The sequence below is a fragment of the Vombatus ursinus genome, unplaced genomic scaffold (genome assembly GCF_900497805.2).
Source record: "Vombatus ursinus unplaced genomic scaffold, bare-nosed wombat genome assembly UNPS02014804.1, whole genome shotgun sequence".
Taxonomy (NCBI): Eukaryota; Metazoa; Chordata; class Mammalia; order Diprotodontia; family Vombatidae; genus Vombatus; species Vombatus ursinus.
The window spans coordinates 8802385-8828692 of record NW_020954582.1 but is presented as its reverse complement, the minus strand read 5'-3'; the positions used below and the strand labels follow the sequence as shown (position 1 = coordinate 8828692).

Below are 26308 nucleotides of genomic sequence, written 5' to 3'. Positions count from 1 at the left end.
AGAGTACACATGAGAATGCTCTGAAAAAGTACAAAGTGAGACACAAATATAGGGCATCAGCACCTCCTCTAGCTCCCAGATATCCAAGGCAGAGGTTTTGAATTTGAGGTCCACAGTGGACACTGCCCAGCACTGCTGCTTAACAAATGCTTGTTGACTGACTGAAAATGGGTGGAGTTACCAAGTTGTCTTTGGAGGAGGGGGAGAAAGGGAATTGAATTTTCTTTTTACTAACCTCTAGATATAATATGCCATTTCCTTCCATACAAATGTAGAAAACAAACCTTCATTCTGAGAATGAACCCATGGGCTTCCCCAGACTGCCAAAGGGGTCTATGAATAAAACCAGGTGAAAAAAAAATAGGTACCATATCTTTCTGGGAATCATAGATGCAGCATTGGAAGATTCTATAAACCTCATTTTTAATACAGCCCCTCTAGGTTTTACAAAAAAGGAAACTGAGATAAGGAGACTTCCTCACAGTCATAGCTAGTACAGAGCCATGACTAAAACCCAGGATGTCTAGTCATGTGTTCTTTTTTAATATCTACCTCGTTACCTTCAACCTTAAGGCCAGGATCATGTGTCTATAGCCAGTTAAGGGGGGAGGTATGGTTTGATGATGAAGTTTCCCCAAATCCTTTTGTCAACCACTAAAATTGGAAGTACTATTACATATGACATTAAGCTTTACATAAAACAGATTTTAGACATGTTGGAGTCAATTACCCATGAGTGTGATGTTATTTGTGCAATGCAAAATAGAGATAGATAGGCAATACAAAATTGTTGTGGTCAAATACATATTGTTAGCATAGAAAAATGACCCATCAGAGTTAGTTCATGATACTAATTATGGTGCCAGAGATAAAATTGTATTGTTGAAAACAAATCACTAACACACATCAGTACAGCACGACCTTCTACCAAGATCAAGGATATGTGCTTCTATCAAAATGTCTAGGATTCAGGAAGATAATTCCTGATATAAAAAGGACCATCCCAGTTCTCTGATCCATGGAGTCAGAATTCAGAATGGTATAAACCAAATAAGTAGTGAAGCCTTTTGCCCAAATAGAAGAATTTCTCCATTCCCTCTGCCAGAGAGGCAGAGGAATTGGGGGGAGGGTTGTTTTGCTTGGGGGAGGGATCTTCCTCCATGGCACTGGGGGGTGTGCTATTGTGTTTTGAGTTGGGAATAGGGGCGAGAATCAGCCTGAATATGTACAAATGTCCTTTGTGCCAAGGGAAGATTATGTCAATTTCTGTTCCAAAATGAAAAGTTATTATCCCTGTTTTAACTAGCAGAATTGGGTCTTTTCCCCCCAAGAGCAGAGAATAAAGCAACCCTTTATCTCTTTCTCTAGTGCAGTGCCTGGAGATGACAACCAAACGGAAGATCATCGGCCGCCTGGTGCCATGCCGATGTTTCCGAGGAGAAGAAGAAATCGTCACAGTGTTGGATTACTCCCACTGCGGCCTTCAGCAGGTGCCAAAGGAGGTTTTTAACTTTGAACGGACCCTAGAGGAACTTTACCTAGATGCCAATCAAATTGAAGAGCTGCCTAAGGTAAATGTTTTAGGATCTCAAATATAAACTCTAAATAAGCACTTGAAGATTTTAAAGAGTTAGCCATGAGTTCTAAATATTGTCTGTTCCCTGGAAATCCCACAAATGACATCAACAAATAAGTAGGTTGGCCTCCAATAGTCTCTTTACTAAATGCTATTGTTTGATGTTTTATTACAAAGAAAACCAGATTCTGCCTGTGGATGTCACATTGCTGCAGTCAGCACCTATTTGTTTTCCTTCAAAACAAGCAAGAACTTGTTCTCTGAGCAAACTCAGATTGATTAGTCTCAAAGGTAATCAATTGATTAATCAACAAGCATTTATTACTGCTACAACCTACTGTGTGCTAGGCACCACTCCAAGCCCTGGGAATGTGAAGATAAAAGGAGAGTGGCCCCGACTTCAAGAAGTTTCCAATCTAATGGAGGAAACAGCATGTAGAAAGAGAGAGCTATACAAGACATCCTCAAATCCAACGTGGGGTGATCTTGGAGGGGGAAGAATTAGCAGTTGGAGGATGAGTAGGTGAGACTTGAGCTGAGTCAAGGAGATTTAAGTGAGGAGAGAAAGAATTCCAGGCATGAGCCAGTGGAAGGCAAATGAGATGACAGATGGAGCTTTGTATGTGAAGGAGAGAAAAGAGGCGCACAGGGCTGAGCCTAAAATAGTATGTGGACAAGAGTTGTGTATAAGTGACCTAGAGAAGTAGGAAGGGGCCATTGTGAAGAATCTGAAATGCCAAAGAAAGAATGTTTTCTAGTTGATCATAGAGGTAATAGGGAGCCTCTAAAGTTTATTGAGTTGGGGAGAGGGGAGAAAGAGAAGGTGACATGGTCAGAAGTGTGCTTGGAGAAAATAATTTTGGTAGCTGTGTGAAGGTTGATAGGAGTGAGGAGAGACTCAAATCAGGTGATCTGTGAACACACCTGCTAACCATCCTGTATGTGTCCACTCTTTCATTGCTAAAATCTTTGCAAAGGATGACTGTAATCCAAGTCTCCACTTCCTTTCCTCTCGTTTTCTTCTTAACTCTCTGAAGATTGACTTATGATGTCAATCAACCAAAACTGTTCTCTCCAAAGTGAGTAATGAGCTCTTCATTGCCCTTCCAATGAATCCTCATCCTTTCTTGATCTCTCTGCAGACCTTGAGCTCATTGATCACCTGCTTCTCCTTTCTAGATTTTGGTGATACTACTCTGTCCTGGCTCTTCTCCTACCTCCGTGGTGGCTCCTTTTCAGTCTCCTTTGCTGGATCTTCATCCAGGGCATGTTTATGATTCATGAGTATCCCACTGGGCTCTGTCCTGGGCCCCTTCTCTTCTCCCTCTTTACTATTTCACTTGGTGATCTCATCAGCTCCCAGAGTCCATTTCCATCCCTAGGCTGATGACTCCCAGATCCATTTATACAGCCCCCACATCCCCGCTAATCTCCAATGTCACATCTCTCACTGCCTACAGAATATCTCAAACTGTATATACCATAAACATCTTAAACTCAACATGTCCATAACTGAACTCGTTATCGCCCCCAAAAAAAAACCCTCCCCTTTTCTGAATTTTCGTATTACTGTTGAAGGCGTCACCATCCTCCCAGTCACCTAAGTTCACAACCTACATGTCATTATGGACTCCCCACTCTCAAAGTCCCCATATCCATTGGGCAGTCACATCCTGTCATTTCTACCTTTGCAACATCTTTCAAATACACCTTCTTCTCTCCTTTGATACTGCCCCTATCCAGGGGCAAGCCCTCATCACCTTGCCCCTGGACCATTTTTATAGTCTGACTGGACTCTCAGTCTCTCATCTCTCCTCATTCCAATCCATCCTCCATTCAGGTATCAAAGTAAAAATCCTAAAATGTAGCCAGGTTTGATCATGTCATATTCTACCACCCATTCAATAAATCCAGTGGCTACCTATGACCTCTAGGTTCAAATATAAAATATTCTAGGTTTTAAAGCTCTCCATAGCATGCCCCACCACACACACATTTCCAATCTTCCTGTATGCCTTTAGGTACTCTGTAATACGGTACCAGTGGTTTCCTTGCTGTTCCTCACACAAATTCCTCACCTTGGGGCATTTTTGCTGACTGTCCCCCATTCCTAGAATCTCCACCCTCTTCATCTTTACCTCCTAACTTCCCTGACTTCCTTCAAGTCTCAGCTAAAATCTCATTTTCTGCAAGAGCCCTTTCTTCATCCCCCTTAATTCTCTTCCTCTGAGATCATCTCCAATTTAGTCTGTACTTATGCCATCTGTACACAGTTGTTCACATGTTTTCCCCTCCATCAGGTTGTGAACTCCTTGAGAGCAGGGACCTTGTTTTTGCTTTTCTTTGTCTCCTCAGCACTTAGCACAATTCCTGACACATAATAGGTGCTCAATAACTTGTTTATGACCTTCACTTGACTTGCCCTTGAGGAACTTACATTCCATCATAAGAACCACATGCAGAGGTAAGTAATACAAACTGTTTGGTCTCATCCCTCTTCCGCATAACAACTCTCTAAATCCTTGAAATCAACTACCATGACATTTTGCCATTTCTCTGAAGCCACTGATCTTTTCAAACCTTCTAATGCGATCAAAGCCAAACAAAATTGGAACTTATTTGTGAAATATCTTAGGCTCTTAGAAATCTAGAACTGGAAGGAAACACAGAAGAAACCTGCCCAACCCCCTTGTTTTGAAGAAGGAAATGGAGGGCCAGAGATTTTCTGTCACTTATCCAAGATCACACACACCTTCAGTAATAGATCTCCTGACTCCAAATCTAATGCTCTTTCATGCCAGTCCATAGTCCATTTTCTATGCATTTGAATGTTTTTTCCATCAATGCGAAAATAAGGCAACATACAAAGTCAATAACCAGAAGCAATACCATCAAAAATCAATTACCCCTAGTAGCTTCAGGAATTTCAATTTTCTGATCACAACAGTCATTGAATAATGCCCTTCAGATAGGACTATATTTTTATTAGATTGCAAATTTTTCCATGAAAGGCATCTTTTGATTGGTATCTCAAATACCTTATCCTATAGTTTCATGATGCTCACAAAATAATATTTTGTTATTTGGTTGGGTTACAGATTATGGTAAGAATTTAAAGATGATTAGAATGCAAATGGAGAACAGATTTAACAGCTCAAACAGAATCTTAAAAGGCCAGATATTAAAATGATTTAATTTAAGGTATTCAAATACTGGAATCAGTCAACAGGGATTTTTAAGTAACTATTAGATTCCAGCATTATACTAGGCCCTGTGGGATGAAAAGACTAGAATGAAATCATCCTTCCCCTCAAGGTATTCTCATTCTCTCAAGAGACAAAGACAACATGTGTACATATGTTTCCACAAATTTTTTGTATGCCACCCAAGGCCCTGGGATCATCCAGGATTATGGACTCATGTGAACTAGTGTTAATCTTGAAGGAGGGAGGGGAGTTATATCACAGGGTCAGGTTCTCTCTTGGCTCATGTACCACCTGAAAATTTACAAGGCAATCTCTAAGCAAAGCTTCAGAATGACTCATGCCTATGTTTTCATTCAAAGTGGGTAATGAGCTCCCCAACTCCCACACAGATAGTCAATGTCTGACATGAGTATCAAGTTGATATGGACTTTATTTTCTCTACTACCCAAAATGCAAATGATGAGGTGATCAAAAAAACTTTCAGGTAGTCATGAACAAATATAGGAAATTTTTTAAAAGACACGCAAGTGGCCAATTAGGCTCATCACCCTTCCCTGGAAGATCAAGACCTCTGTCCTCCTGCTGAACAGGCATTACCTGCTCCCCATGTGAATACCCCCTCCACCAATGCAGACAGGCAACTCTTCTACAACTTTGACTTAGGGAACTAGCTGTGGCTCTGAGATGAGTCCGAGGTCATCAGGTCTTATGTGTCAGAGAAGGGACTGGAACCTGGGTCTTTTCAACTCTATGACCAGTTTTGGATCTAATGGGACTCATTGCCTCTCGAGATCAAATTTAATTGAAGTGAATTTATTGTTCTACACCAAAGTTCAGAACCTCAACCCCAGAATGAAGACCAAGATACAGAGCCGTGTGGACAGATAACCACTTATGAAAAAGACCCAGGAGTTCTGGAGAACTGTAAATTCAACATAAATCCTACTTTTGTTACTAGTCACAAAACCACAACCATTTATTAAGTGTTTGATATGTGCTAGGTATTGCACAATATGGTCAAGGGTAGAGAGGTGATCTTGGAGTCAAGAAGACCTGGCTTCAAATTCCTACTCTGATATACACCAACTGTGTGACTCTGGGCAAGTCTCTTACCTCTCAGTTCTTTAGGCAGCTCTTGAAAACTATAAGGTGCAGAAGAAGTACTAATCTACCCTGAAGCAAGGAGTTTCCTCAGCCTGGAGTTCCCCATAACCTACAGATGCCTGACCCTCTACCCATGTGCCAGAAAATGTGCTAAATGTTCATTATACAGTATTAATTATAATAAAAGCAACAGAGAGAATTTATCTAATGCATGAGGTTTGCAGAACACTTCACATATGTTTTCTCATGTCATGCTCCCAAATACTCTTCCATGTAGATGATATTATTGTCTCCCTTTCACAGACAGTAAATTGAATCTGGGAAATTTCAAATTACTTGTCCAGCTAGTAATTGTTGAATGTAAGTTTTGAACCCTGAGTTTGCCATCTTTAGGCCAAGACATTCCCCACCCTCAAAGAGTTCACTTTTTAAGGTATACTCAGAGTCCATGGAAAATAAACTTAAAGGAGGAGGTTGCTACAGTCCAGAGTAAACACCTAATCTATCAGTTATATCATCTGCAAAGTGGGGGAGGAGTGGACAGGATAATGTCTGAGGTCTAGCTTTAATCTTCTGATCCACTGGGTGACATTCCGACCCAAAAAGCCTCATTCACCTTTGTCGACACAAAAACATAACATCTAGAATGACATGTTGTTATCGCTCTGCTCACCTCAGTTCTAGTCAGAACACCTCCAGAGTATTGTGTTCATGTCTGGAATTGAGTTTAGAGGGGCAAATTATGAGCTAGAGTGTGTCCAGAAAAAAAAATAAAAAGGATAAGGGAAGGGGGGGGGATCAAAGCTAATCCATGTGAGAATGGGTCAAGGAACTTTGAGCTGATGAAGAAGACTTAAAGAGTCTTGAAGGATTTGAAGCATTGTCTCAAAGAGAGATTAGCCTCCTTCTGCTTAGACCTAGGGCCCAGAACTAGGAGCCCTGCATCCATATTGCCAAGAAGTAGATATAGGTTTGATGTCAGGAATAGACTTCCTGAGAATTTGAGCTAGCCCAAAGTAGAATGGACTGCCTAGGGAGGAAGTGATTTCTGTATCACTGGAGGTCATTAAGCAGAGACTTGCTGACCAGTGGTCAGGAGATTTTTTTCTTAGGCAGAGGAAGTCTGAGGAGCTGTCCAGCTCTCAAGTAAGTTGGTTCTAAGAGACAAAAATGAAAACCATCAAAAACCCATGGCATGAAAGAGGAATATTACTCTTTACCATGATAGAAGATACAGATAGATAGATAGATAGATAGATAGATAGATAGATAGATAGATAGATAGATAGATAGATAGATAGATGATAGATAGATAGAGATAGACAGATAGATAGATAGATATTCCTCTCTTATGTTCCAGTGAAGAGACAACAGAGAAAAGATAATAAAGAGCCCATCACAATCCCACCCCTGACACACATGAGCTTTAAGAGTCTGGGGAAGCCATTTAAGTGCATGTTGTACTATGCACTTCTCTGAGACCATAAAGACTCAAAGAAGGTGCTGACTTGCACTAGTAGCAGGAATTTTCTCATCTGGAGTTCCCTGGAAAAAAAGGAAAACAGTCCTAGTCTGTAGCTCAATCTCTCAAGATTTCAATAGAACAATGGAAGTTGTGCATTTCTACAGTAACTCTGTTGAATGAAGACTTTGGGGAACAATCATAGAATCAGAGATATGGAGCTGCAAGGGACCTTAGAGTAATTCAGTCCATCCCTCTCACTTTACATATGAAAAAAATGAGGCCCAAATAAGTAAAGTGATTTGTGCAAGGGCACATGGCTAATGTGTCACTAATGGGATCATAGATTTAGAGCTGGGAGGGATCTCATCTAGTTGAAAACTCTCATTTGAGGAAATTGATAGGTAAAGTGACTTGTCCAAAGTCACAGAGGAAATAGAAATCAGAAGTAGGTTTTGAATACAGGTCCCTTGACTTTAAATCCATTGTTCTTGAATGGAGAGTCTTGGAAGTTGTGCTAGGAAAACATCAATACATTTTTGGTCAACCACTGTGGTTATTGCTGGATTATTCCTAGTATTATTCTCACCATAATTTGAGATGGACTGAGCATTAGGTCTTTCTGTAGCATCCACTGTACTGAAACTCATGCTAATCAATGCATTTAGGAAAGAGTTGCTCTTTGCCCATCAAACCTTTTGCTCATTTCACCTTCTCTCTCTCTAACCTTGTAGTCACAGGTAGTTTTGAGCCATAGAATATAATACAATAAGTTGGAAAAAAATTAATGATGTTACAAAATGCATGACAAGGAATGTCAGAAAACATGTAAAAATAGACCTCAGAGGAGGAGAGGAAGAATTTCTTTTAGAGAAAGTTCAGCTGGTGTTGCATAATTTTCTATATTCAAGAGTAAGACCATGAAATGACATTCCTTTTCTTGAGAACACCCTCCATCCTCCCCCATTCCTTCCCCACCACACACACTCAGCCCTAGCACATAGTACAATTCTGATTCCATTGTTCCGGAGTCAGGAGCTCAGGGCTATAGGCACAGTAATAGACCATAATGATTGGGATTCATATGTAAAATTCTGTGGGTAGCCAAATGTGAAGAAGCAATAAGAAAATTTTGACAGGAAATTCTTAAAACCACAAAGACAGCTGAAAGATCTGCTAGGTTGTGGCAGAGACTGTTTGTAGCAGAGGCTAGCAGGCTTCAGAGTGGGTGTGCAGTCTTTCGGAAGAGGATGTGATTGCAGCCTTGTGTAAAAGGGAAACACGAGATAGTCAGAATCTCTAAGTTTCCAAGGCTAAAAGTTCCTTTCCTGGAGAGTTCCCTATGCTAATGAAGTCACAGGTCCAGCCTCCATTTCTAATCTCTGTCTAGACCTTCCTCCTTATCCCCAGATTTCCAGTCCTACATTTGCAACTGGGTGGTTCAGTGGATAGAGTGGTGGGCCTAGAGTCAGGAAGACCTGAGATCAAAGCTGACCTCAGACATTAAATAGCTGTGTGACCCTGGGTAAGTCACTTCACCTCTGTCTACCTCAGTTTCCTCAACTATAAAATAAGGATCATAACAGCACTTAACTCCCACAGTCGTCATGAGGATCAAATGAGATATATGTAAAGCACTTCTCCTAGTACCTGGCACATAGTAGGTGCTATACAAATGTTAGCTATCATCATCAACATCATTCTGGATAGCTCCACCAGGATGTCTAACAGATATCTCAAACTCAACATTTATAAAACTGAACTCTTTTCCTCAAAATCTGCCCCTTCCCCTAACTTCCCAATCACAGTTGATGGTACCACCTTGCTATAACCAAGCCTGAAATCCAAAGTTGTCTCACCTGCTATAATATTATCAGATGCCAAGTCTGGGTTACTTCACCTCCACCAATACTCTTGCATCTGTCCCTTCCTTTCCACTCATGTTGCAACAAGTCTAGTTCAGGCCCTTGTCACCTCTGCCTTACATTCTGTAATTCCCTCCTTACTGAGCTTCCTGCCTCCTGCCTCTTTCCTCTCCGGTCCATTCTTCACAAGCTGCCAGAATAAACATCTTAACCTGCCACTCTGATCATGTTGTTCCTTTACTCAAAAACCTTCAGCAAATAAAGTTTAGCTAAATCACCTTGCCATTTAAGACCTTCCACCATCCACCCTACCAAGCAAGGGCAACAATTCCTTTTATGTATATCATCACTTCTCATCCTCAGACTGCCATCTTCATTCTCTAGCCTTTTGCTCAGTGCTCCCCAAACCTGAAATAGATTCCTTACTCATCTCATTGGGTTAAAATCCCTCCTCCCTTCTTTCTAGACCCAAGTGGGATGCACTTTCTTCCATGAAGCCTACTCTAATCTCCCTGGTTAAAAAGGATCTTTCTAGCTCTTAAAACACTTTGGATCTTAGGCAAATCCCTTTGACTGGGTTATGCGCCCATCATTCAGTCTCAGCAGCTGAGACCTTTGCCCCTTCTCACCAAAAGGAATTTGGCTCCCATTTGTTTATAGACCCCAGAAGACCCTTAAACTTTTAGATTCCTTATAGACTCCCCTTATCTCCCTTTGAAAGCCATAGCCCCGCCTTTGATCTTATCCAGATGCACCTTTGCCCCTAGCCCTAAAAAGAATCTGGCTCCAGTTTGTCTATGGGTCTCAGAAAACCCTTAAACTTTTAGATTCCTTATAGACTCCCCTTATCTCCCTTCCAAAGCCTTAGCCTTGCCTTTTGATCTTATTCAGATGCACCTTTGCCCCTACCCTAAAAAGAATCTGGCTCCCATTTATCTAGGAACACCCTTAAACTTTTAGGTTCCTTATCTACTCCCCTTCTCTCTCTTTGAAAACCCTAACCCCACCTTCTGATCCTTTCAAACTTCTACCTTCCAGTTCCCTTCATTATTTATTCCCACTGTTTATTCAATCTCTCAGACCTTCCAATCAGAATTCTTATCTAGACCCTTTTCCCAACCAACCCCCCCCTCCTCTGGCCACCCAAAGTTACTTTAGTGTATTTAAGATCCACCTTGGACCCCATTCAGATGCCGAGATTTTCTCATGCCAAAAAGGCTGAGACTTTCATGCCTGCTCGTCCCTATGGGTGTTACTAATGTTCGGGTTTCTTGGGAGTCTGGCCTATATGTTTTATCTCTAATAAACTTTTTCTCTGGCTGGAAGAAGATTTGAGTTGAATTCTTTCAGTCAAGGCTTGGCTCTGTGATCTTGGGGTGCCTCTGTGCATCTAGGAGCACCCCAAAACATCTAGACCTCTTCACCTTCATCAATTTAGTTTTCTCACCTTCAAAATTCGATGGTCAAACCAAATCACCTATGTAAGGTCCCTTCTACCCTAAATCTATAATCCTATGATACAACCTCTTCTTTGTGAATTTTCACATTCTACATATATTAGAAATATTTGTGGGTATGCCTTATTCCCTGATTAGATTGTAATGGTAGAATCAGAAGATATAACAAAAATAATGATAATAGAGTGTGTATATATAACACATATGTATATACACGTACATATATTGCTTTAAAGTCTGCCAAGTGATTACATATGTGAGTAAGTATGTATATGGTTTGACCCTCAACACCTCTGTAAGGTAGGCATTATTATCCCCATTTTACAGAAAAGGAAAATGAAGATGAGTGACCACTCAGGGTCCACCCAGTTAGGAAATGTCAGAGGTAGGATTCAAACTCAACTCTTCCTGACTCCAGGTCCATCAATTCTATCCACTGCACCACCCATCTGCTGTGATTTAGAGCCAGAAGGGACCAGAAAGGACATCTAGTCCAGCCCCTGCATTTTACAGATGAAGAAAATGAGGCCCAGAGGTTTAACAGTTGTCCAAGTTCAACAAGGCAGCAAGTGTGGAGCCAGCCAAGTTATTAAGCTGTGCCCTGGGGCTCCAAGTTCACCACTCCCAGGGGGAGTTCTTTCCACTGACTCATGTTCTCTCAGGGAAGGAGCTGTAAGTTTCATCTTGGTATCCCAGTGTAGTGGCTCCCATGGAGAAGGCAATTTTTAGAATCCACATAAATAATGGACAACAACCATAGTGATGAATGAATAATAAAGTTTATTCACTTAATACTTATGCTGCCTTTCTTCCATTCGTGATGCTCCATCTTCAGTCACCATGCCTGAAATAAACTCTCTCCTCTTCGAATCTCTAACCCCAGCTCCCTTCCAAACTCAACTCAAGTCTTACCTTCTCCATGAGGCCTTCAGTGATCCCTCCAGCTGCTAGTGCCTTCCCTACTCACACACACACACTCACATGCACACACATGCATGCACACACATGCACATATACACACGACCTTATTTTGAACATACATGTGTACAGATAAGTTCAGCACAAATGTAAGTTCCTTGAAGGAGGGGTCTTTTTCTTGTCTTTGTATTCTAGAACCTAGCACAGTGCCTGGCATGTAGTAGACCTTTAATAAATGCTTATTGATTGACCAATTAATGAAAACTACACCAATCAGTATGGTTTGTCACTTTCGTGACATTTTTACAACTAAGGAAACTGAGGCATACAGTCAGTCAGCAGTCACCAAGTGTTTAGTAAGCACCTGAACTCTCAGCACAGATGAAGTGATTTGTCCAAGGTCACACAATGCCCTTAACATCCTGCTTTCTGAGCACACAGAAAGGAAAGAGAAAGAGACTTACATCTTTTAGATTTTACATTTTTATCCAAAGATGTTCTTCTCTCAAACAAGCAAGCAATATTTATTAAATGCCTACTATGTGCCAGGAACATCTTTGACTGTCTCTGTCCAGTGTCACTTCCAATACGGATCACTGAACTCCGCATGCCTTAGATTCAAGTCTTTATTTTAAAACCCCATGGTCTCAATACCAATTTAAGTCATGTCCAAACAAGTTGGCCCTTTCACCCCGAGAAGAAAACATTTTTCTATAAAAACATTTTAGAACTCAAAACATTTTTATTACCTGCCCAGTTTTTAAAATGTGTTGAAAGTCCCAATAGCTATAACCATTAATGGGCCTCCTCTAATTGACTATTAATTATATTTGCTTTTCTACCATCCTGGAAGAATTACAGCTAGCTCAGAAATGCTTCTCACTTCTTTATTCAGAGCATGAATCTTGACAGACTCATTAAAAAGACTTTCTAAGTTGCTCACCAGCCTGTGGACCTCCATGGCTCAAGCTCAGAAGTTTCCCACTTTATTTATGGAATTTCTGTTCACCTGAAACGTTTGCTCATCTCAAATTTCTAACCCAGTGATAGGAGGTGCATATGCCATTTTTATTTTAAGGCCTGGCTCTGTGATTTTTTTGGAATTGAGGGAGACCTCTCTCCACTTATCAGTAATCCACCAATCAATCCTGTATAGTCTTAAAGAGTTACCTGGTGGCACCAAGAGACTGATTTGTCCAGAGCTGCACAGACAATATGTGTCAGAGAGAGTACTAAGCCAAAGTCTTTCCTGAGGTTGACTTTTTATCCACTGGATCCTGCTGCCTCAATATGCAGGATGTTTTGTTTTGTTTTTGAAATAAATTATAGCTTTTTAGGACATTGAGGCATGTAGGCTGGCTTGATTAGTCATTGTGAACAATCACTTGACAATAGCTGTTTGAGTTCCTATTGTGTGTAGAATTCGTGTATATAATGGGTGCTTCATAGTTTAGGCTCCAATTGGGAAGACGAAACAGACAAAAATGAAAATTCCTTAAGAATGTGCACAAAAAAAGTGGGATAGGGTTTCATTGCAGGTTCTCCTAGCTCATGCCCAGGTGGAGGTCACGCATCTGCCTCGATGCCTGGGAGCTAAGGGAAGCCAATATGGCTTCCAGCCCTGCTCTCTTCCGTTGCTGCAGTTTTCCTACAATCTCACATGTGGCTCTGCCCCACAGAGGTGCTCACTCAAAACCACAAGGGCATCAGCAGAGAGAGAGTTAGTTTGAACTAGGATGGATGAAAGCAAGCCAGGAAAACCTGAGTTTGAATTCTGCCTCTGATACATACTCTCACCACCACCATCACTCTCCACTTAGAAAGTGAGCCCTTCAAGGCTTGCAAAATACTTCACGCCGGTTACCTCACTAGCCCCTTGGTGGGTGGGAGTTGCTGTTCTCTCCTAGCAACCATTGATAATATTGCTTGAAGGACGGGCAAAGAGTTGTCCATATGCTGCATCTCATTTACATAGCACTCACCTCACCATGACCATGTGAGAGGTAAGAAGTGAGATTATTATTATTATCATCATCATTTTTGTTATTACCATTTTACAAAGGAGGACACTGAGGAACTTTGAAGCTAAATGACTCCAGCATGAGTCACCAAACTAGTAACTGGCAGAGGCAAGGTTCAACCTCAGGCATTGACTCCAGGTTCACCATTCCCTCCTGCATGTCCTGCTGCATTGTTCCTGGCCTTGACTCATTAGAAGGCTCCATTGAGGTTGTATAGGTTTTTGTTATTCCTCGGTTATGCGTGTATAACCAAGCCAATTGCCCAAGAGGACACTGAATGTGGAGTCAGGGGACCTAGATCCAAATCTCAGCTCTGCTTCATACCATGTGAGTGACCTTGGATGGGTCACTTACTTTTCTTTGGCCTGTCAAATAAGGAGGTTGGGCTAGATGATCTCCAATTTCTTTCAGCTTTCTGTCTGTGATTGGTCCCACGAGGCATCTATGGACAGGCCAGACTTCCTGTTTTATTTACAACCTTTGCTTCCTTCATTATCCCTTGGCTGACAAGAGCTTTACTCCTGCCATGTCCCTTAAGACTGCTCACTCTCCAGCTTTCTCTGCTGACCCTTCCCTATGACCTTCCTAATGACAACATTTGTTTATGATTCTGACTTAATCCCTGAATTGTGCTTACTGGCCAACGTCAGTGCCAACACCAACACCAATGGCTTTGACCATTAAGGAGACCACAAGGGATCCATAAGAGAAGCAGGACACATTTGTAGCCTACTATTCTCTACTTAAAACGTAGGTAGGACGTAGTAATCAAACTTGTGATTTTACAGAATTTTCTGTCTGTACCAATCACGTTTAGATGACAAAAAAATTAGATTAAATATTCTATAAGATTATGTAGGAAGAAGACCTCTGGGCTCTGGGCATTCTCTCTATGCCTAGCACACCCTCCCTCTTCTACATCGACTATTGACCTTCTGGGCTTCCTTTAAGTCCCAGTTAACATCTCACCTTCTACAAGAAGCCTTCCCCAGCCCTCCTAACTCCAGGGCCTTCCCTCTGTTTACCATTTTCCATTTATCCTGCAAGTAGCTTGCTTTCTATATATTTGTTGGCATGTTGTCTTCCCCATTAGTTTGTAAGCTACTTGAGGGCAGGGACTATCTTTTGTTTCTTTTTGTATCTCTGGAGCTTAGCATAGTGCCTGACACATAGTAGGTGCTTAACAAAAGTTTATTGGTTGATTATACATGGTTATAGCCTAATGAAACGATTATTTTAGACATCATGCTTTTCTTTTTTATACTTTCGTTTCCTTTTCTTCCTTCCCCCTCACCCACCTTCCATTATGTTCCTATATTTATGTTTAGTGTAGTGGAAAGAGTATGAGGCTTGAATCTGGGAACAAGCCTCCTTCATATCCCATCTCTCATCATTCTTATTTAATCTCTCTGAAAAAATCAATTTTTTCATCTATAAAATGAGGGGGATAATAATACTTTTAGAGATGGCATAATATAGTAGGTAAAGAGCTGACCTTGGAGTTAGAAAAAGTTGGGGTCAAGTTCTCCCTTCTCGTATACACTGGCTACATGACCCCTGAACAGTTATTTAACCCCTCCGTGCCCCAGGACAATTCTCATAGACTCTAAGATGATGATCCGACTTGCTAGAGTCAGTTGGTGGTAAGATGCATAGAACAGTGGGCCAGAAAGTCCTGAATTCTAATCCTGCCTCAAATACTTTTTATAGTGCTGGATGAACTTGGACAAGTCAGTTAATCTCTCTAAGCCTCAGTTTCCTTGTCTGTAAAAGGGGGATGATAATAGGATCTACTTCCCAAGGTTGTTGGGAGGGTAGAATGAAATATGCATAGTGTTCTATAAACCTTAAAGCACTTTATAAATGCTAGCTATAAGTATATGGAACATGTGGGTCTTTTTCCTCTTTATTTGATCTCTTTGGGGTATATGCAGAGGGATCATCCTTAAAGTCTCCCTCCCTGCTTGGCTAGATGTACAGAGTGAATCTACTCATATTAGAGCCCAATGTCATCTGGAAACCATGATGAGGCATCCATCAGAGAAGGACCTCAGAGGAGGACAGGAACCCTGGATGATAATTCTGATTTTGCTTAGAAGACACAAACCCTTTGGCCTGACTCTGCCCTGAGGCTCTTCCACTACTAAAATTATTCCATTAGGAGCTGTGAGTGAGAGATTAGATAATTACTCAGAGATTGCTTCCTTCTTAGAAAGGTTTCCCAGTGGAAGTAAATTTAAATCACCTGATTGACAAAGATCGTAGAGTCATCGAATTAGTAATGAAAGATACCCTACTTCAGCCCCCTCATTTTACAAATGGGAAACCGAGGCACAGAGACATTACGTGACTAGTTTAAGGTTGAAGAGGTAGCATGCAGCAGAGATGAGAAAGAATCCAACCCAGATCCTCTGAGTCCAAACCCAGGGCTCTTTCCATAACATCATATTGTTCCTACAAGTGACAAAGAATGTTACCCACTCTCCCAACAAAGAAATGATGGCTTCAACATTCAGAAGAGACATACATTTTTAGACATGGCCAATGAAGGAATTTGTTTTTCTTGGCTATGCATATTTGTTACAAGAATTTGGGTTTTTTTTTTCTTTCTTTTCAGGGAGGCATAGAAGTAGGGAGCAACAGAGAAACAAGACGGGCTAATTGAAAAAAAGTAAAATTTAAAAGAAAGAATAGAAATGGAAAAACACAAGCTGGAAAAAATCAAATTATACAAAAATACAAACCAGCTGTTCCCACTGGAAAACATGACTTGCTGGGGTCATTCTCGGTGAAAATGCAAGCTCTCCATGACGGGAGAGCTGTATTCAATGAATTTGTATCCCCGGTGCCTGGCACAAAAGAGCCACCAAGTAAATGCTGGAACATTCATTTTCTAGTTGCAGTCTTGGTGTGAGCGCTTGGTAAGCGTGACCTAAAGCCTTATTGACTAACAGGAAAGAAGGATCGGATCTGGCCCCTTGTCTCCGTTGGGATAAGGAACTTTCAGATTGGGATGCACTTGTCCTGAAAAGGAAGATCATCATGGTCACCTTCTTTGCATCTCCTGATCTTAGAGAGGTGCCTGGAGGCACTTGGCCAGGGGCACACAACCAGTTTGTGTCTGAGGTGGGCTCTGAGCCCAGGTGTTCCTGCCTCCTTGGCTGGTTTTGTCTCCCATACCATTTGGTCTGTTTCTGACGGCAAGAAGCAGTCCAAACAGGAGTTACTTTCCTGTAGCGTTTATGCCTTTCACTTTAATTCAACCAGCATCTATTAAGCACCAATTAGGTACATGGTCCTCACTATGCTTGCTTCTCTGAATTCAGCACTGCATCTCCACTTGTCCTGAATATACTCCCTCCTCATCTCTGCCTCTGGGAATCCCTAACTTGCTTTTAAGGTCAATTCTTGTGCCACCTCCAACAGGGAACCTTCCCTGATCCCTCCTGGCTATTTGGGCTCTCACAACCTCAAATTATTTTGTGCTTACTTCTTCGAATAAAAGTTGTATCTCTTCACTTTCTCCCCCCACCCTCCCACCCCAAGAAAATGTAAAGTCTCTGAGGACAGCATTTTTGTTTATTCTATCAGTCCCCAGCACCCAGCATCTTGCCTTGCACAAAGTAGGTGCCTCATAATGTATATCAGATTATGGAAATATAAGGGAAAAGAGAGGCCAAAGATGGCATGTAATACAAGGGGCTTGGATTGAACCATCTCAATTATCTTCTAACTCGAGAATTTAGGATCCTATAAACCAGAACCTTGCAGGTGTTGAACATAGGTGAGCATGTGAATGGAACTGCACTTGACAGAAATGGGGATTTTGAAAGAGAGAGTTGTTCAGGACAGGAATTGATTCATTTGGCTTGAAATACCCAAATGGAGATATGCTGAAAGAAACTTGTAATATGGAATTAGAGATCCTATGAGATTTATTTATCCTATTATGCTAATATTTACATATATAACATATGGAGATTATGAATTAAATTTTTATATCATTGAATTTGCTTGCAAATTGAACATAATCCAATCGCAATCTAATTAAAGGTTATTTTCTGTTTCAGCAATTGTTCAACTGTCAAGCTCTCCGCAAACTGAGTATCCCAGATAATGACCTTTCGAATCTACCAACCACCATTGCTAGCTTAGTTAATCTCAAAGAACTTGACATCAGTAAAAATGGTAAGGGTCTTATTTCTAAATAGCTTATTGGTTTTTTGTAATTAAATGTTTTATTTTCTTTTTTTATAAGAATTGCCTTACCAGGATCCTCCCAAGCTGGTGGAGTGCTATTCTTTGTCCTTGTATCCCAAGCACCTAACAGTGCCCAGCACAAAGAAGTACTGTGTGAATGCTTGTTAATTGATTGGTTGATTGGAAATATTTTCCATTTTTACATCCAATATTTTCATGCATCACTTATAAACTAAAATGATCATGACTAGACAAAGTCATGCAAAAGGTATAAGTTTTGCTCCTTTAAACACTTGTCCTAGGGCTTTGAATGGTGGCTACTAGGAGTGAGCATCCTTCGGCAACTTTTCCTTCTACATGCAGGATCATAGATGTGGAGCTGCAAGGTGCCTGAGAGCAAATCTAGTCCAACTTGCTTATTTTACAAATGAGGAAACTGAGGCTCAGAGGGTGGCTTAATGTGTCCAAGGTCACAAAAATAGCTAGGTGGTGCAATGGATAGCCGAGATTAGAGTCAGGAAGACTCCTGCTCTTGAATTCAAATCTGGTCTCAGAGAGATACTACCTGTGTGACCCTGGCCAAGTCACTTAACCCTATTTGCCTCAGTTTCCTCATCTGTAAAATGAGCTGGAGAAGGAAATGGCAAACCACTCCAGTGTCTCTGCCAAGAAAACCCCAAATGGGGTCACAAAGAGTTAGAAGCAACAGAAAAATAACCTAACAATAACAAAAACCAAAGTAGAAGCCCCAAAGGCGGAATCTGAATCCAGGTGCTGTGGCTCCATAGCCAGGACTCTTTGAAGAAGCACTTGGGCCATCTTACACCTGACTACTTATAGTCCCAAGAGACTGGGGACTGTGTCTCTGTGGAGCGTCCTCCCATCGCTCTTGGCTTTTCCCTTGGTGGACACACAGATCAAATCGAACCTCTCTTCCTCATGTCAGCCTCCCCAGTACTGGACAGCAGCTCTCACTCCCTGATGGTACTCAATATCCCCAGCTCCCTCAACCACTAGAATAGAAAGTAGAGCAGAGTGAGGATGAGGCTCAGAGTCAGGAAGACCTGAGTTTGAATCTCAGTCATGTGACTTGGGCAAATCATTCCAACTTTCTGAGCCTCAGTTTCCTTATCTATAAAATGGGGGTGGGGGTGAGGTAAGGCTGGTCCCAATGACCTCCAAGGTCCCTACTAGTTCTAAATTTTTGATTTGATAACCTGGACTCTAAGCCCTTCCCTGTTCTGGTTGTCCTGTTCCAGACGCATCAGGTTATCTGTATCAAGCCTAAAATGTGGTCCTTAGAATTGAACCACAGACCAGCCGTGGTCTGGCCAGGCAAGAGCAAGAGAGGCCTGCTTATTCCTCACAGTTATACGTCTTTTAATTTAGTCCAGGGCCATACATAGCTAATAAATCTCAGAGGATAAATTCAAATCCAGGTCTTTCCTAACTCCAAACCTAGTATTCTTTTGACACTATGCCACACTCCCTTAAGGCATCAATAGCATTAGATCCATAACTAGGGTGGGACAACCAGAGCTTTTCCTGTGGGCATCAACATTTAGAAGGAGCTGACAATACTCAAACATTTTTTGTGTAGAAAGAACTGAATTTGACATTCAGCCAGCAGAAATAATCAGCTAGAATAGGCATCTATCTTCTCAATGGTATTACCTCCCTACCTCCTGCCAAATAGAGTAGCATCACGATGTCCTAAGGTTTCTTCCCTTTCAACCAAATTTTTCTTTAAAAGTTGGTTTGAGGACCCATTTGGAAAAGATTCCCCCAGACATGAAAAATGTCACTTATAATGCTGGTAAGATTGGGAGTAGGTAGGAGACCCTAAGGAGCCCAAACCATATGAAATAACAGTCCTACCTGTAAGACTTGTCACCCAGAAAGCGTGTTCATCTGATAGCAATGAATAAAGTCTTGAATAAAATGATAGAAGAAAATTGAGAAAGGAAATGTCTTTCTCATCTGGGCAGATCAGGAAAGGATTCTTGAAAGAGGTAGAAGCTGAATTGTGCCTTAAGTAACAGACAATAATGATGATGATGATGATGATAAGCAATAACATTTATATAGCACTTGGAGGTGGGCAGGACCTTTTCCAGATACTATCCCATGAGGTCCTCAGAAGATTCCTAGGAAACAAGCACTGTTAGTAACCCAATTTTGCAGATGATGAGACTAAGGCTTGATGAGGTCAAGGGGCCTACCCAGGTGCCCAGAGCATTAAGGCTTCTAGGGAGGGCTAGAACTGAGTTTTTCTTGAGTCCAGCCCCCACTTCAGTTTCAACTTCTCCACATGAGGAGGGGTACCAGAGTTAGGAACCCAGAAAAAGGCTGGAGACCAACAGGGAGACAAAATAATAACTTGGAAGCCAGCTTAAGGTTAAAGATCCCTGCATTTTATGTTGTAAGTCGTTGGAAAGCCATGAAGGTTCTCTGAGAGGGGGCATGACATCATTGGGCTTGGTCATTAGGGAGATGCCAATTAGAAGAGCTAACATTTGCATAACTCTTCAAGGTTTGCAGAGCTCTTTACAAATCTGATCTCATTTTTTCCTCACAATGATCTTGGGAGGTAGGTATAATTATTATGCCCATTTTGCAGATGAGGAAACTGAGGCAGACAAAGGTTAAATGACTTGCCCCAAGAAACTACTACTTAGGGGATTATTACAAAAGTCTAGGAAAAGAATGATAAGGCCCTGACCAAGAAATGCATATGTGGGGGGCAGAGGTGGGGCAACGCGAATGAACCCCAAATAACTCATCACTTCTATTCCTCACGGTATATTGGGGAGGGGAGGTAGATAAACACAGCTCCTAGTCTAAAAACTAAAGCGTGTTCAGGCCCATCCCTGTGATTCTCATAGTTGTGAAGCATCTTGTCACTAAGGTTAATGCAGAATGTGAGTGAACGGATTTTCTAACACTTGAAATCCCATGGGCATCATCCAACATCCTTGCGATCGTCAGTTAGAAATTCAGCCGGGCTTACTGTTGGGTTCTAAAAAGTACCAGGAGAAAGACGTCCAAGCTACAAGGAGAAGCCTTGGAACAGTCTCTGCCTTCCGGAGCTCACAGTCTGATTGTTGTCCCTCGCCCTCTCGCCAAGAATGAAGGATGGCCAACAACAGTTCGACGGGGACCCAAGAGGCATCACTGTGCCGGGGTCAGTGCACAGCATGCCCGACCGTGGCCGACCAGACCCACTTAAGTTTCCCATGATGTGGTCAAAGCTGCTATGCTCTGGGAGTGAAGTAGAATTGCAATAGCTCAAAAGAAACACAAGGAGCATCCATGTAGATGCATCTCTGTCCCAAATGTTCACGTGGACTATCTGTGCCCAACCTGTGGCAGCTCAGGCCTATTGGTGCTGGCTATGTTGGCTATACTGGCATGAATTTACCTGGGAACCTGGTGATTCTCTTCTGAATAGTTTGAAATTCACTGACTCACACATGGCCTTGTGGAACATAATCTCATTCATGAGGTGAGAGGTAGTCTACCTGATGCCAACTATTTGGCCATTCTGTTCTGCCTTCTTTTATGTCAAAGCAATTGATGGATAAAGGTCCTAGTATACCAGGGACCCCGAAACTGGAAATGCTAGCTGAGAGCTAGAGACAACTCCTGAAATTTTATAGATGACATTGGACCTAGCGAACCAAGCCTTACCAGGATTTCAGGCAGGTTCTCTGTATTTGTCACTTCAGGAATTACAGGAGTGGGGCCCAAAACCCTCATCTGAAAGGCCATCCTTGATCTACAGCCAGAAGGGACCTTTGCCATCACCTAGTCCTACATCCCCATTTCACATAGAAGGAAATCAAGGGCCAGAGAAACTGGGACTTGACCAGAGTCCCACAAGTGGGACAAGGCAGACTGACGGCAACAGCTCCCCTTAACTTCCCTGCTCTGCTGTCTGCTGCTCATTAAGAAAAAAATAGGAACTTAGTCATGCTGCTTTTAACAGATTTCAGTCTCACGGAGATTGTCTGTGCACCAGTAAGATGTAGAAAAAGAAATTACAGCTCCTCCTTCATAGTGAAAAAAAAGACCTCCCCTGTGGGGCTTTTGGAAATAATGCGAAGAAGAAAAAGGAGCACCAAAAAACAGATTCACATTGACTAGGATGGCACAATGGGAAAATTAAATGGGAAGAAATGGATTGGCAAAGAGAGCTGATGAACACAGAGAGGGCATGGAGGAAACACTGTGGCATTTTATCCAGCGAAAATCATTTGTATAAGTGGAAATAGTGGCTAAGCAAATTTAACTGGCAATATTAGCATCATCAATTTAGAGTTGGAAAAGAATTGAGAGGTCTAAATGACCAACTCCCTCATTTTACAGATATGAAAACTGAGGCCCCAAAAGGCAAAAATGACCTGCCCAAAGTCACACAAGTAGTCATCGGAAGAGAGGGGAAAGTATAGTCCTCAGACTACTAATTTAATACTCTTTTCACTTCAGCATTTACAAATAAATTTATGATTATATTTAAATTAAAAATGAAAATCTCTCAATTCTAATCTTCTTCCTATGAATCCATTTCCCAGAGTTGTAAGAGCCATGGATTTAGAGTCAAAGGGCCTAAATACAAATACCAGCTCTGCCATTGCTACCTAATGACCTTGGGCAAAACTCTTTAGCGGGTCTGCCCCTCGCCTTTTTTTTTTTTTAGTCTCTGAAATGAAAGGGTTGGACCACATGACCTCTAAGCCTCTTTCCATCTCTAGAGCTTGGACCGTGTGATGCCCTGCAGGAAGATATATCTATTTCTCAACACTTTGCAGTCTCCAGATAAAACAGATCCACCTGTTTGTAAAGGTGACAGAAGCTTTCACTGAAGTGCGTTGATTTAAATACAAGAAAGTAAAATAATGAATGGTGAATTTTAATTGGGCAATGACTCAATTTCAAGTCTAGTTTTGAATGTGTCATAGAGAGCGTGACACCATAGTCTATTGACATTAATGAAAATGAATTAATTTGAAAGCCCTTCATAATTTTGTCCCAATTAGGTGATTTTTCTTTCTTCTTTCAAAACTTATTTCTCTATGAGATGGGTTCTCATAACATTACAAGAGGTTAAATCATCTTTTTAGCTTAATGAAAAGTAATAAGAATTGGGGCCACCATTAAATGTTTTGCTAACATCAATTATCCCACTCTTTCCCAAAATGGGAGCTTGCTGAGTGAAACAATAGATAATTTTCCCAATCTTGGGGTAAAGGAAGGAGATTCTTTTACTTAGTCATATTAGAATAAAACAAGAGGAAATGAGTAGCCATTCAAGCTATAAAAATAATATAAAAGTAAGTATATTAAAAGAGAGGAAAGAAGAAAGATTTTATATCAATGTATTCACTATATCTTTTTAAGGACAGTCAATTTAGGAAAGTCATTTGTAAGATCTGGGAGAAAAGGCTACAACTGAATTACTTTCTATTATCATCAGGGTATAGCGAAAAGGAGCCATTCCAAGGTTCTGTGTCCAAATCCTGATTCTATCACTTACTAACTGACTGTTTGACCTTGGCAAGTCATTTAACCTCTCTGTGCCTCAGTTTCCTCATCTGTAAAATGAGAGTTTCGGAGTAGATCGGTCCTGTGGTCCCTTTTATCTCTACAACTAGGATCCTATGACATTGAGAACAAGAAATGTCCTGGCATGGTCCTAGGCAGACCACTGAAGCCCCTTGATAAAAGAAAAGTGTGTTATTGACTAGAAGCCCAGTGAGGCAGGGATTTCAGGATCATACAGCCTACTTTGTAATTTCCTCAGTGCAGGTACTAGCCCCACAACTAAGAGCTCATAAAGCCAGTGGAGCATTGGAGTGTATGGGTCTACTTCTATCTCTGCAGATACCAAGTCCTTCCATCCCTTGTTGTCCCTTGAGCCATTTCAGCTGTATCAGACGCTTTGTGACCCCATTTGGGGTTTTCTTGGAAAAGATACTGGAATGGCTTGCCATTTCCTTCTCTAATTTATTTGACAGATGAGGAAAATGAGGCAAAGAAGATTAAGTGACTTTTCCAGGATCACACAGGTAGTGTCTATGACTGGATTTAAACTCAGATCTTCCTTGACCCTAGGTCTTATGCTCTATCCACTGAGCCACCTAGCTGCCCATCCCTTAGTTGATGGTTTATTTAATGAGCTAGCATTTTATTTTTTGTCTAAACCTGTGATTGTATGGGTATAGGGAACTTCCAATGATGAAACTCTCTCAACCAACACAAAATCAGCCTCTCTCTTCATGTGCCCCATCCTATAAAAAGCTCTCACTGGACCCAAAATAGATAAAGTGCTTTGAGTAAATACAGTAGAAAGAAGTTCTGCACCTACAATTACATTGGAGACATTCCTCATTTGGAAAAGGAAAAGGTTGAATTATATGGCCTGAGGTCTCTGCCAGCTTGAAATCTGTGATCTCTGCAAGAAAAAGTGTTGACTGATGGTCAGAGAGCTTCACTCTTCGTCCTGGATGTGGTGCAAAGGGAAGGAGCCACAAATTTGGAGTAGAGAAACCAGAGTCAAAACCCCAGTTCTATTACTTGATGCTATCAGTCCTTTACCCCCTCTGGCTCTCATTTTCCTCATTTGTAAAACTCAATGGATTGGGCCAGACGGCCTCTAAAGTATTTTATAGCTGAAAATCTAAGAGCCTGTGAGCCTGTGATTCAAAATGGACATATGGGGTTTCTAGGCCTTTGGAACTGGGAAACAGTAGAATGACTTCTTCAGAGCTAACCATCCAATCTTCGGAGCCCTAGAACATTTATTAAGCAGTGATTCTATTCCAAACACTCTGCTAAATGCTTGAGACGCAAAGGCCACCCTTAAACAAATGTGTTTTATCTGGGGATTGCAACAGACACACAAGTAAAAAAATGAAAAGTGGGAAGGGTGCTGGTGCCTTCCAGTTCAGAAGAGGCAGGATAAGTTTGAGAGGATATATAATGAGCATAACTGTAGGGTAAGATTTTCCCATGCTATATATTTTGACTAGGAGACACATAATCAGAGTACTTGAGTTCATTCTAGGGCAGGTGACATTAGTAAAGAAGGAACGGTCTCCCTACCCCCAGCTGTTAGGTTCAAGCCCACTGAAGAAGAAAAAAGGAAACTGTGTGTAGGTTAGTCTGAGGGTGTAACTGGAGATAACCAACAGAGGTAAGAGCCCAGCATTAAGGAGGACCTCTGCTACAAAACTCGGTCCCATCCATCTTAAATGCCCTGGTTTTGTTAAAGGTGATGGGGTAGAGTGCCTTGAAAGCCAGCTTCAAATCCAGTGGGTTCAAATTCTGCCCCATCCCTATATCATGCTGGCGAGGTGCCCCCAGGCAGATAGTCTGAACTCTCAGTGGTCTAGACATCTCTCAAAGACTTTCAGCTTCAAAGAAGTTCATTGGTGGCCAGTACTGTCAGAGAACATTTCCTTCCTCAGGAATACCTTGTGTTATCATCCCAAGCTCCATCCCTCTCCCTAGTCTCATTTGGTTAGAAAGATAGCTTCAGTTTCTAGATTTCCTGATTACTGTGTATGCAGCTATGACAAAGTGCAAGGGATCATTTATCTATCACTTAACAGTCATTTGCCAGCTATTCTTTCTAAGTAACTGGACATTAGGGAGCAGTTAATGGACAATCTTTATTGGAAAGAGGATATAATAAAAGCTGACATTTATAGAGTGATTTACAACTGATGACATGTTTTCCATATACTTTTGCATTTGAACCCTTTTACAACCCTATAACATGGTATTATTAACACCCCCATTTTACAGATAAGGAAATTGAGATTAGAAAAGTTAAATGACTTACAGAGGGACATAATGCAGATCTGAGGTAGAATTTGAACCACCATCTCTCCTGACTCAAGGAACAATGTTTTTGGTTTTGTTGTTATTGTTTTTTTCACACTGCCCTTTGCTGCTTCTCTTTACATTCTGAGACTATATTTTAAGAAATGGAGAGAAAAATTATTTGAGATTTTTAAATGCATGTCTTATATCATATACTTCTGATTTTTCTTGCTAACTCCCCTAACACCACCACCCCACCCCTAACTGCAGACATGTGTGTGGAGCAGATAGTGTTCTGGACTTGGGGACAGGAGGACTTGGGTTCAGATCCTATCTCCGACATAGACTGACTTCATGGTCAAATCACTTAATCTCTGCATGCCCGGGTAACTCTTTAAGACGATAAAGTGCAGAGGAGTTATTAGTCTGGTATCTCCTATTTAGAATGATGCAATCATCAGTTTACATCATCTTTTATAATATTTTTATGTGAGAATTAGGGCCTAATACGAGAGCTACTTAATTGTTCTTATTTCTATTATCTATCATTTATTCCACCAAAGCTCAACCTGTAGACTATGGAAATGAGCATTTCTTTTTTTGTGTACTAGCTTGCTGCTGTTTTGTGTTGGTGGGGAAGGAAGGAAGGAAGGAAGGAAGGAAGGAAGGAAG

General features: G+C 41.3%; 1 protein-coding gene across 5 annotated transcripts in view; it reads left to right on the top strand.

The window, feature by feature from the left end:
• Nucleotides 1–26308, top strand: part of LRRC7 (leucine rich repeat containing 7) — a 589282-nt gene that overhangs the window by 251833 nt on the left and 311141 nt on the right. For all 5 annotated transcript variants that reach the window (XM_027873996.1, XM_027873992.1, XM_027873991.1 and 2 more), the window contains 2 exons: nucleotides 1369–1571; nucleotides 17680–17797. In XM_027873996.1, the coding sequence (XP_027729797.1) occupies nucleotides 1369–1571; nucleotides 17680–17797 (321 nt within the window). The remainder of the gene's footprint in view (nucleotides 1–1368; nucleotides 1572–17679; nucleotides 17798–26308) is intronic.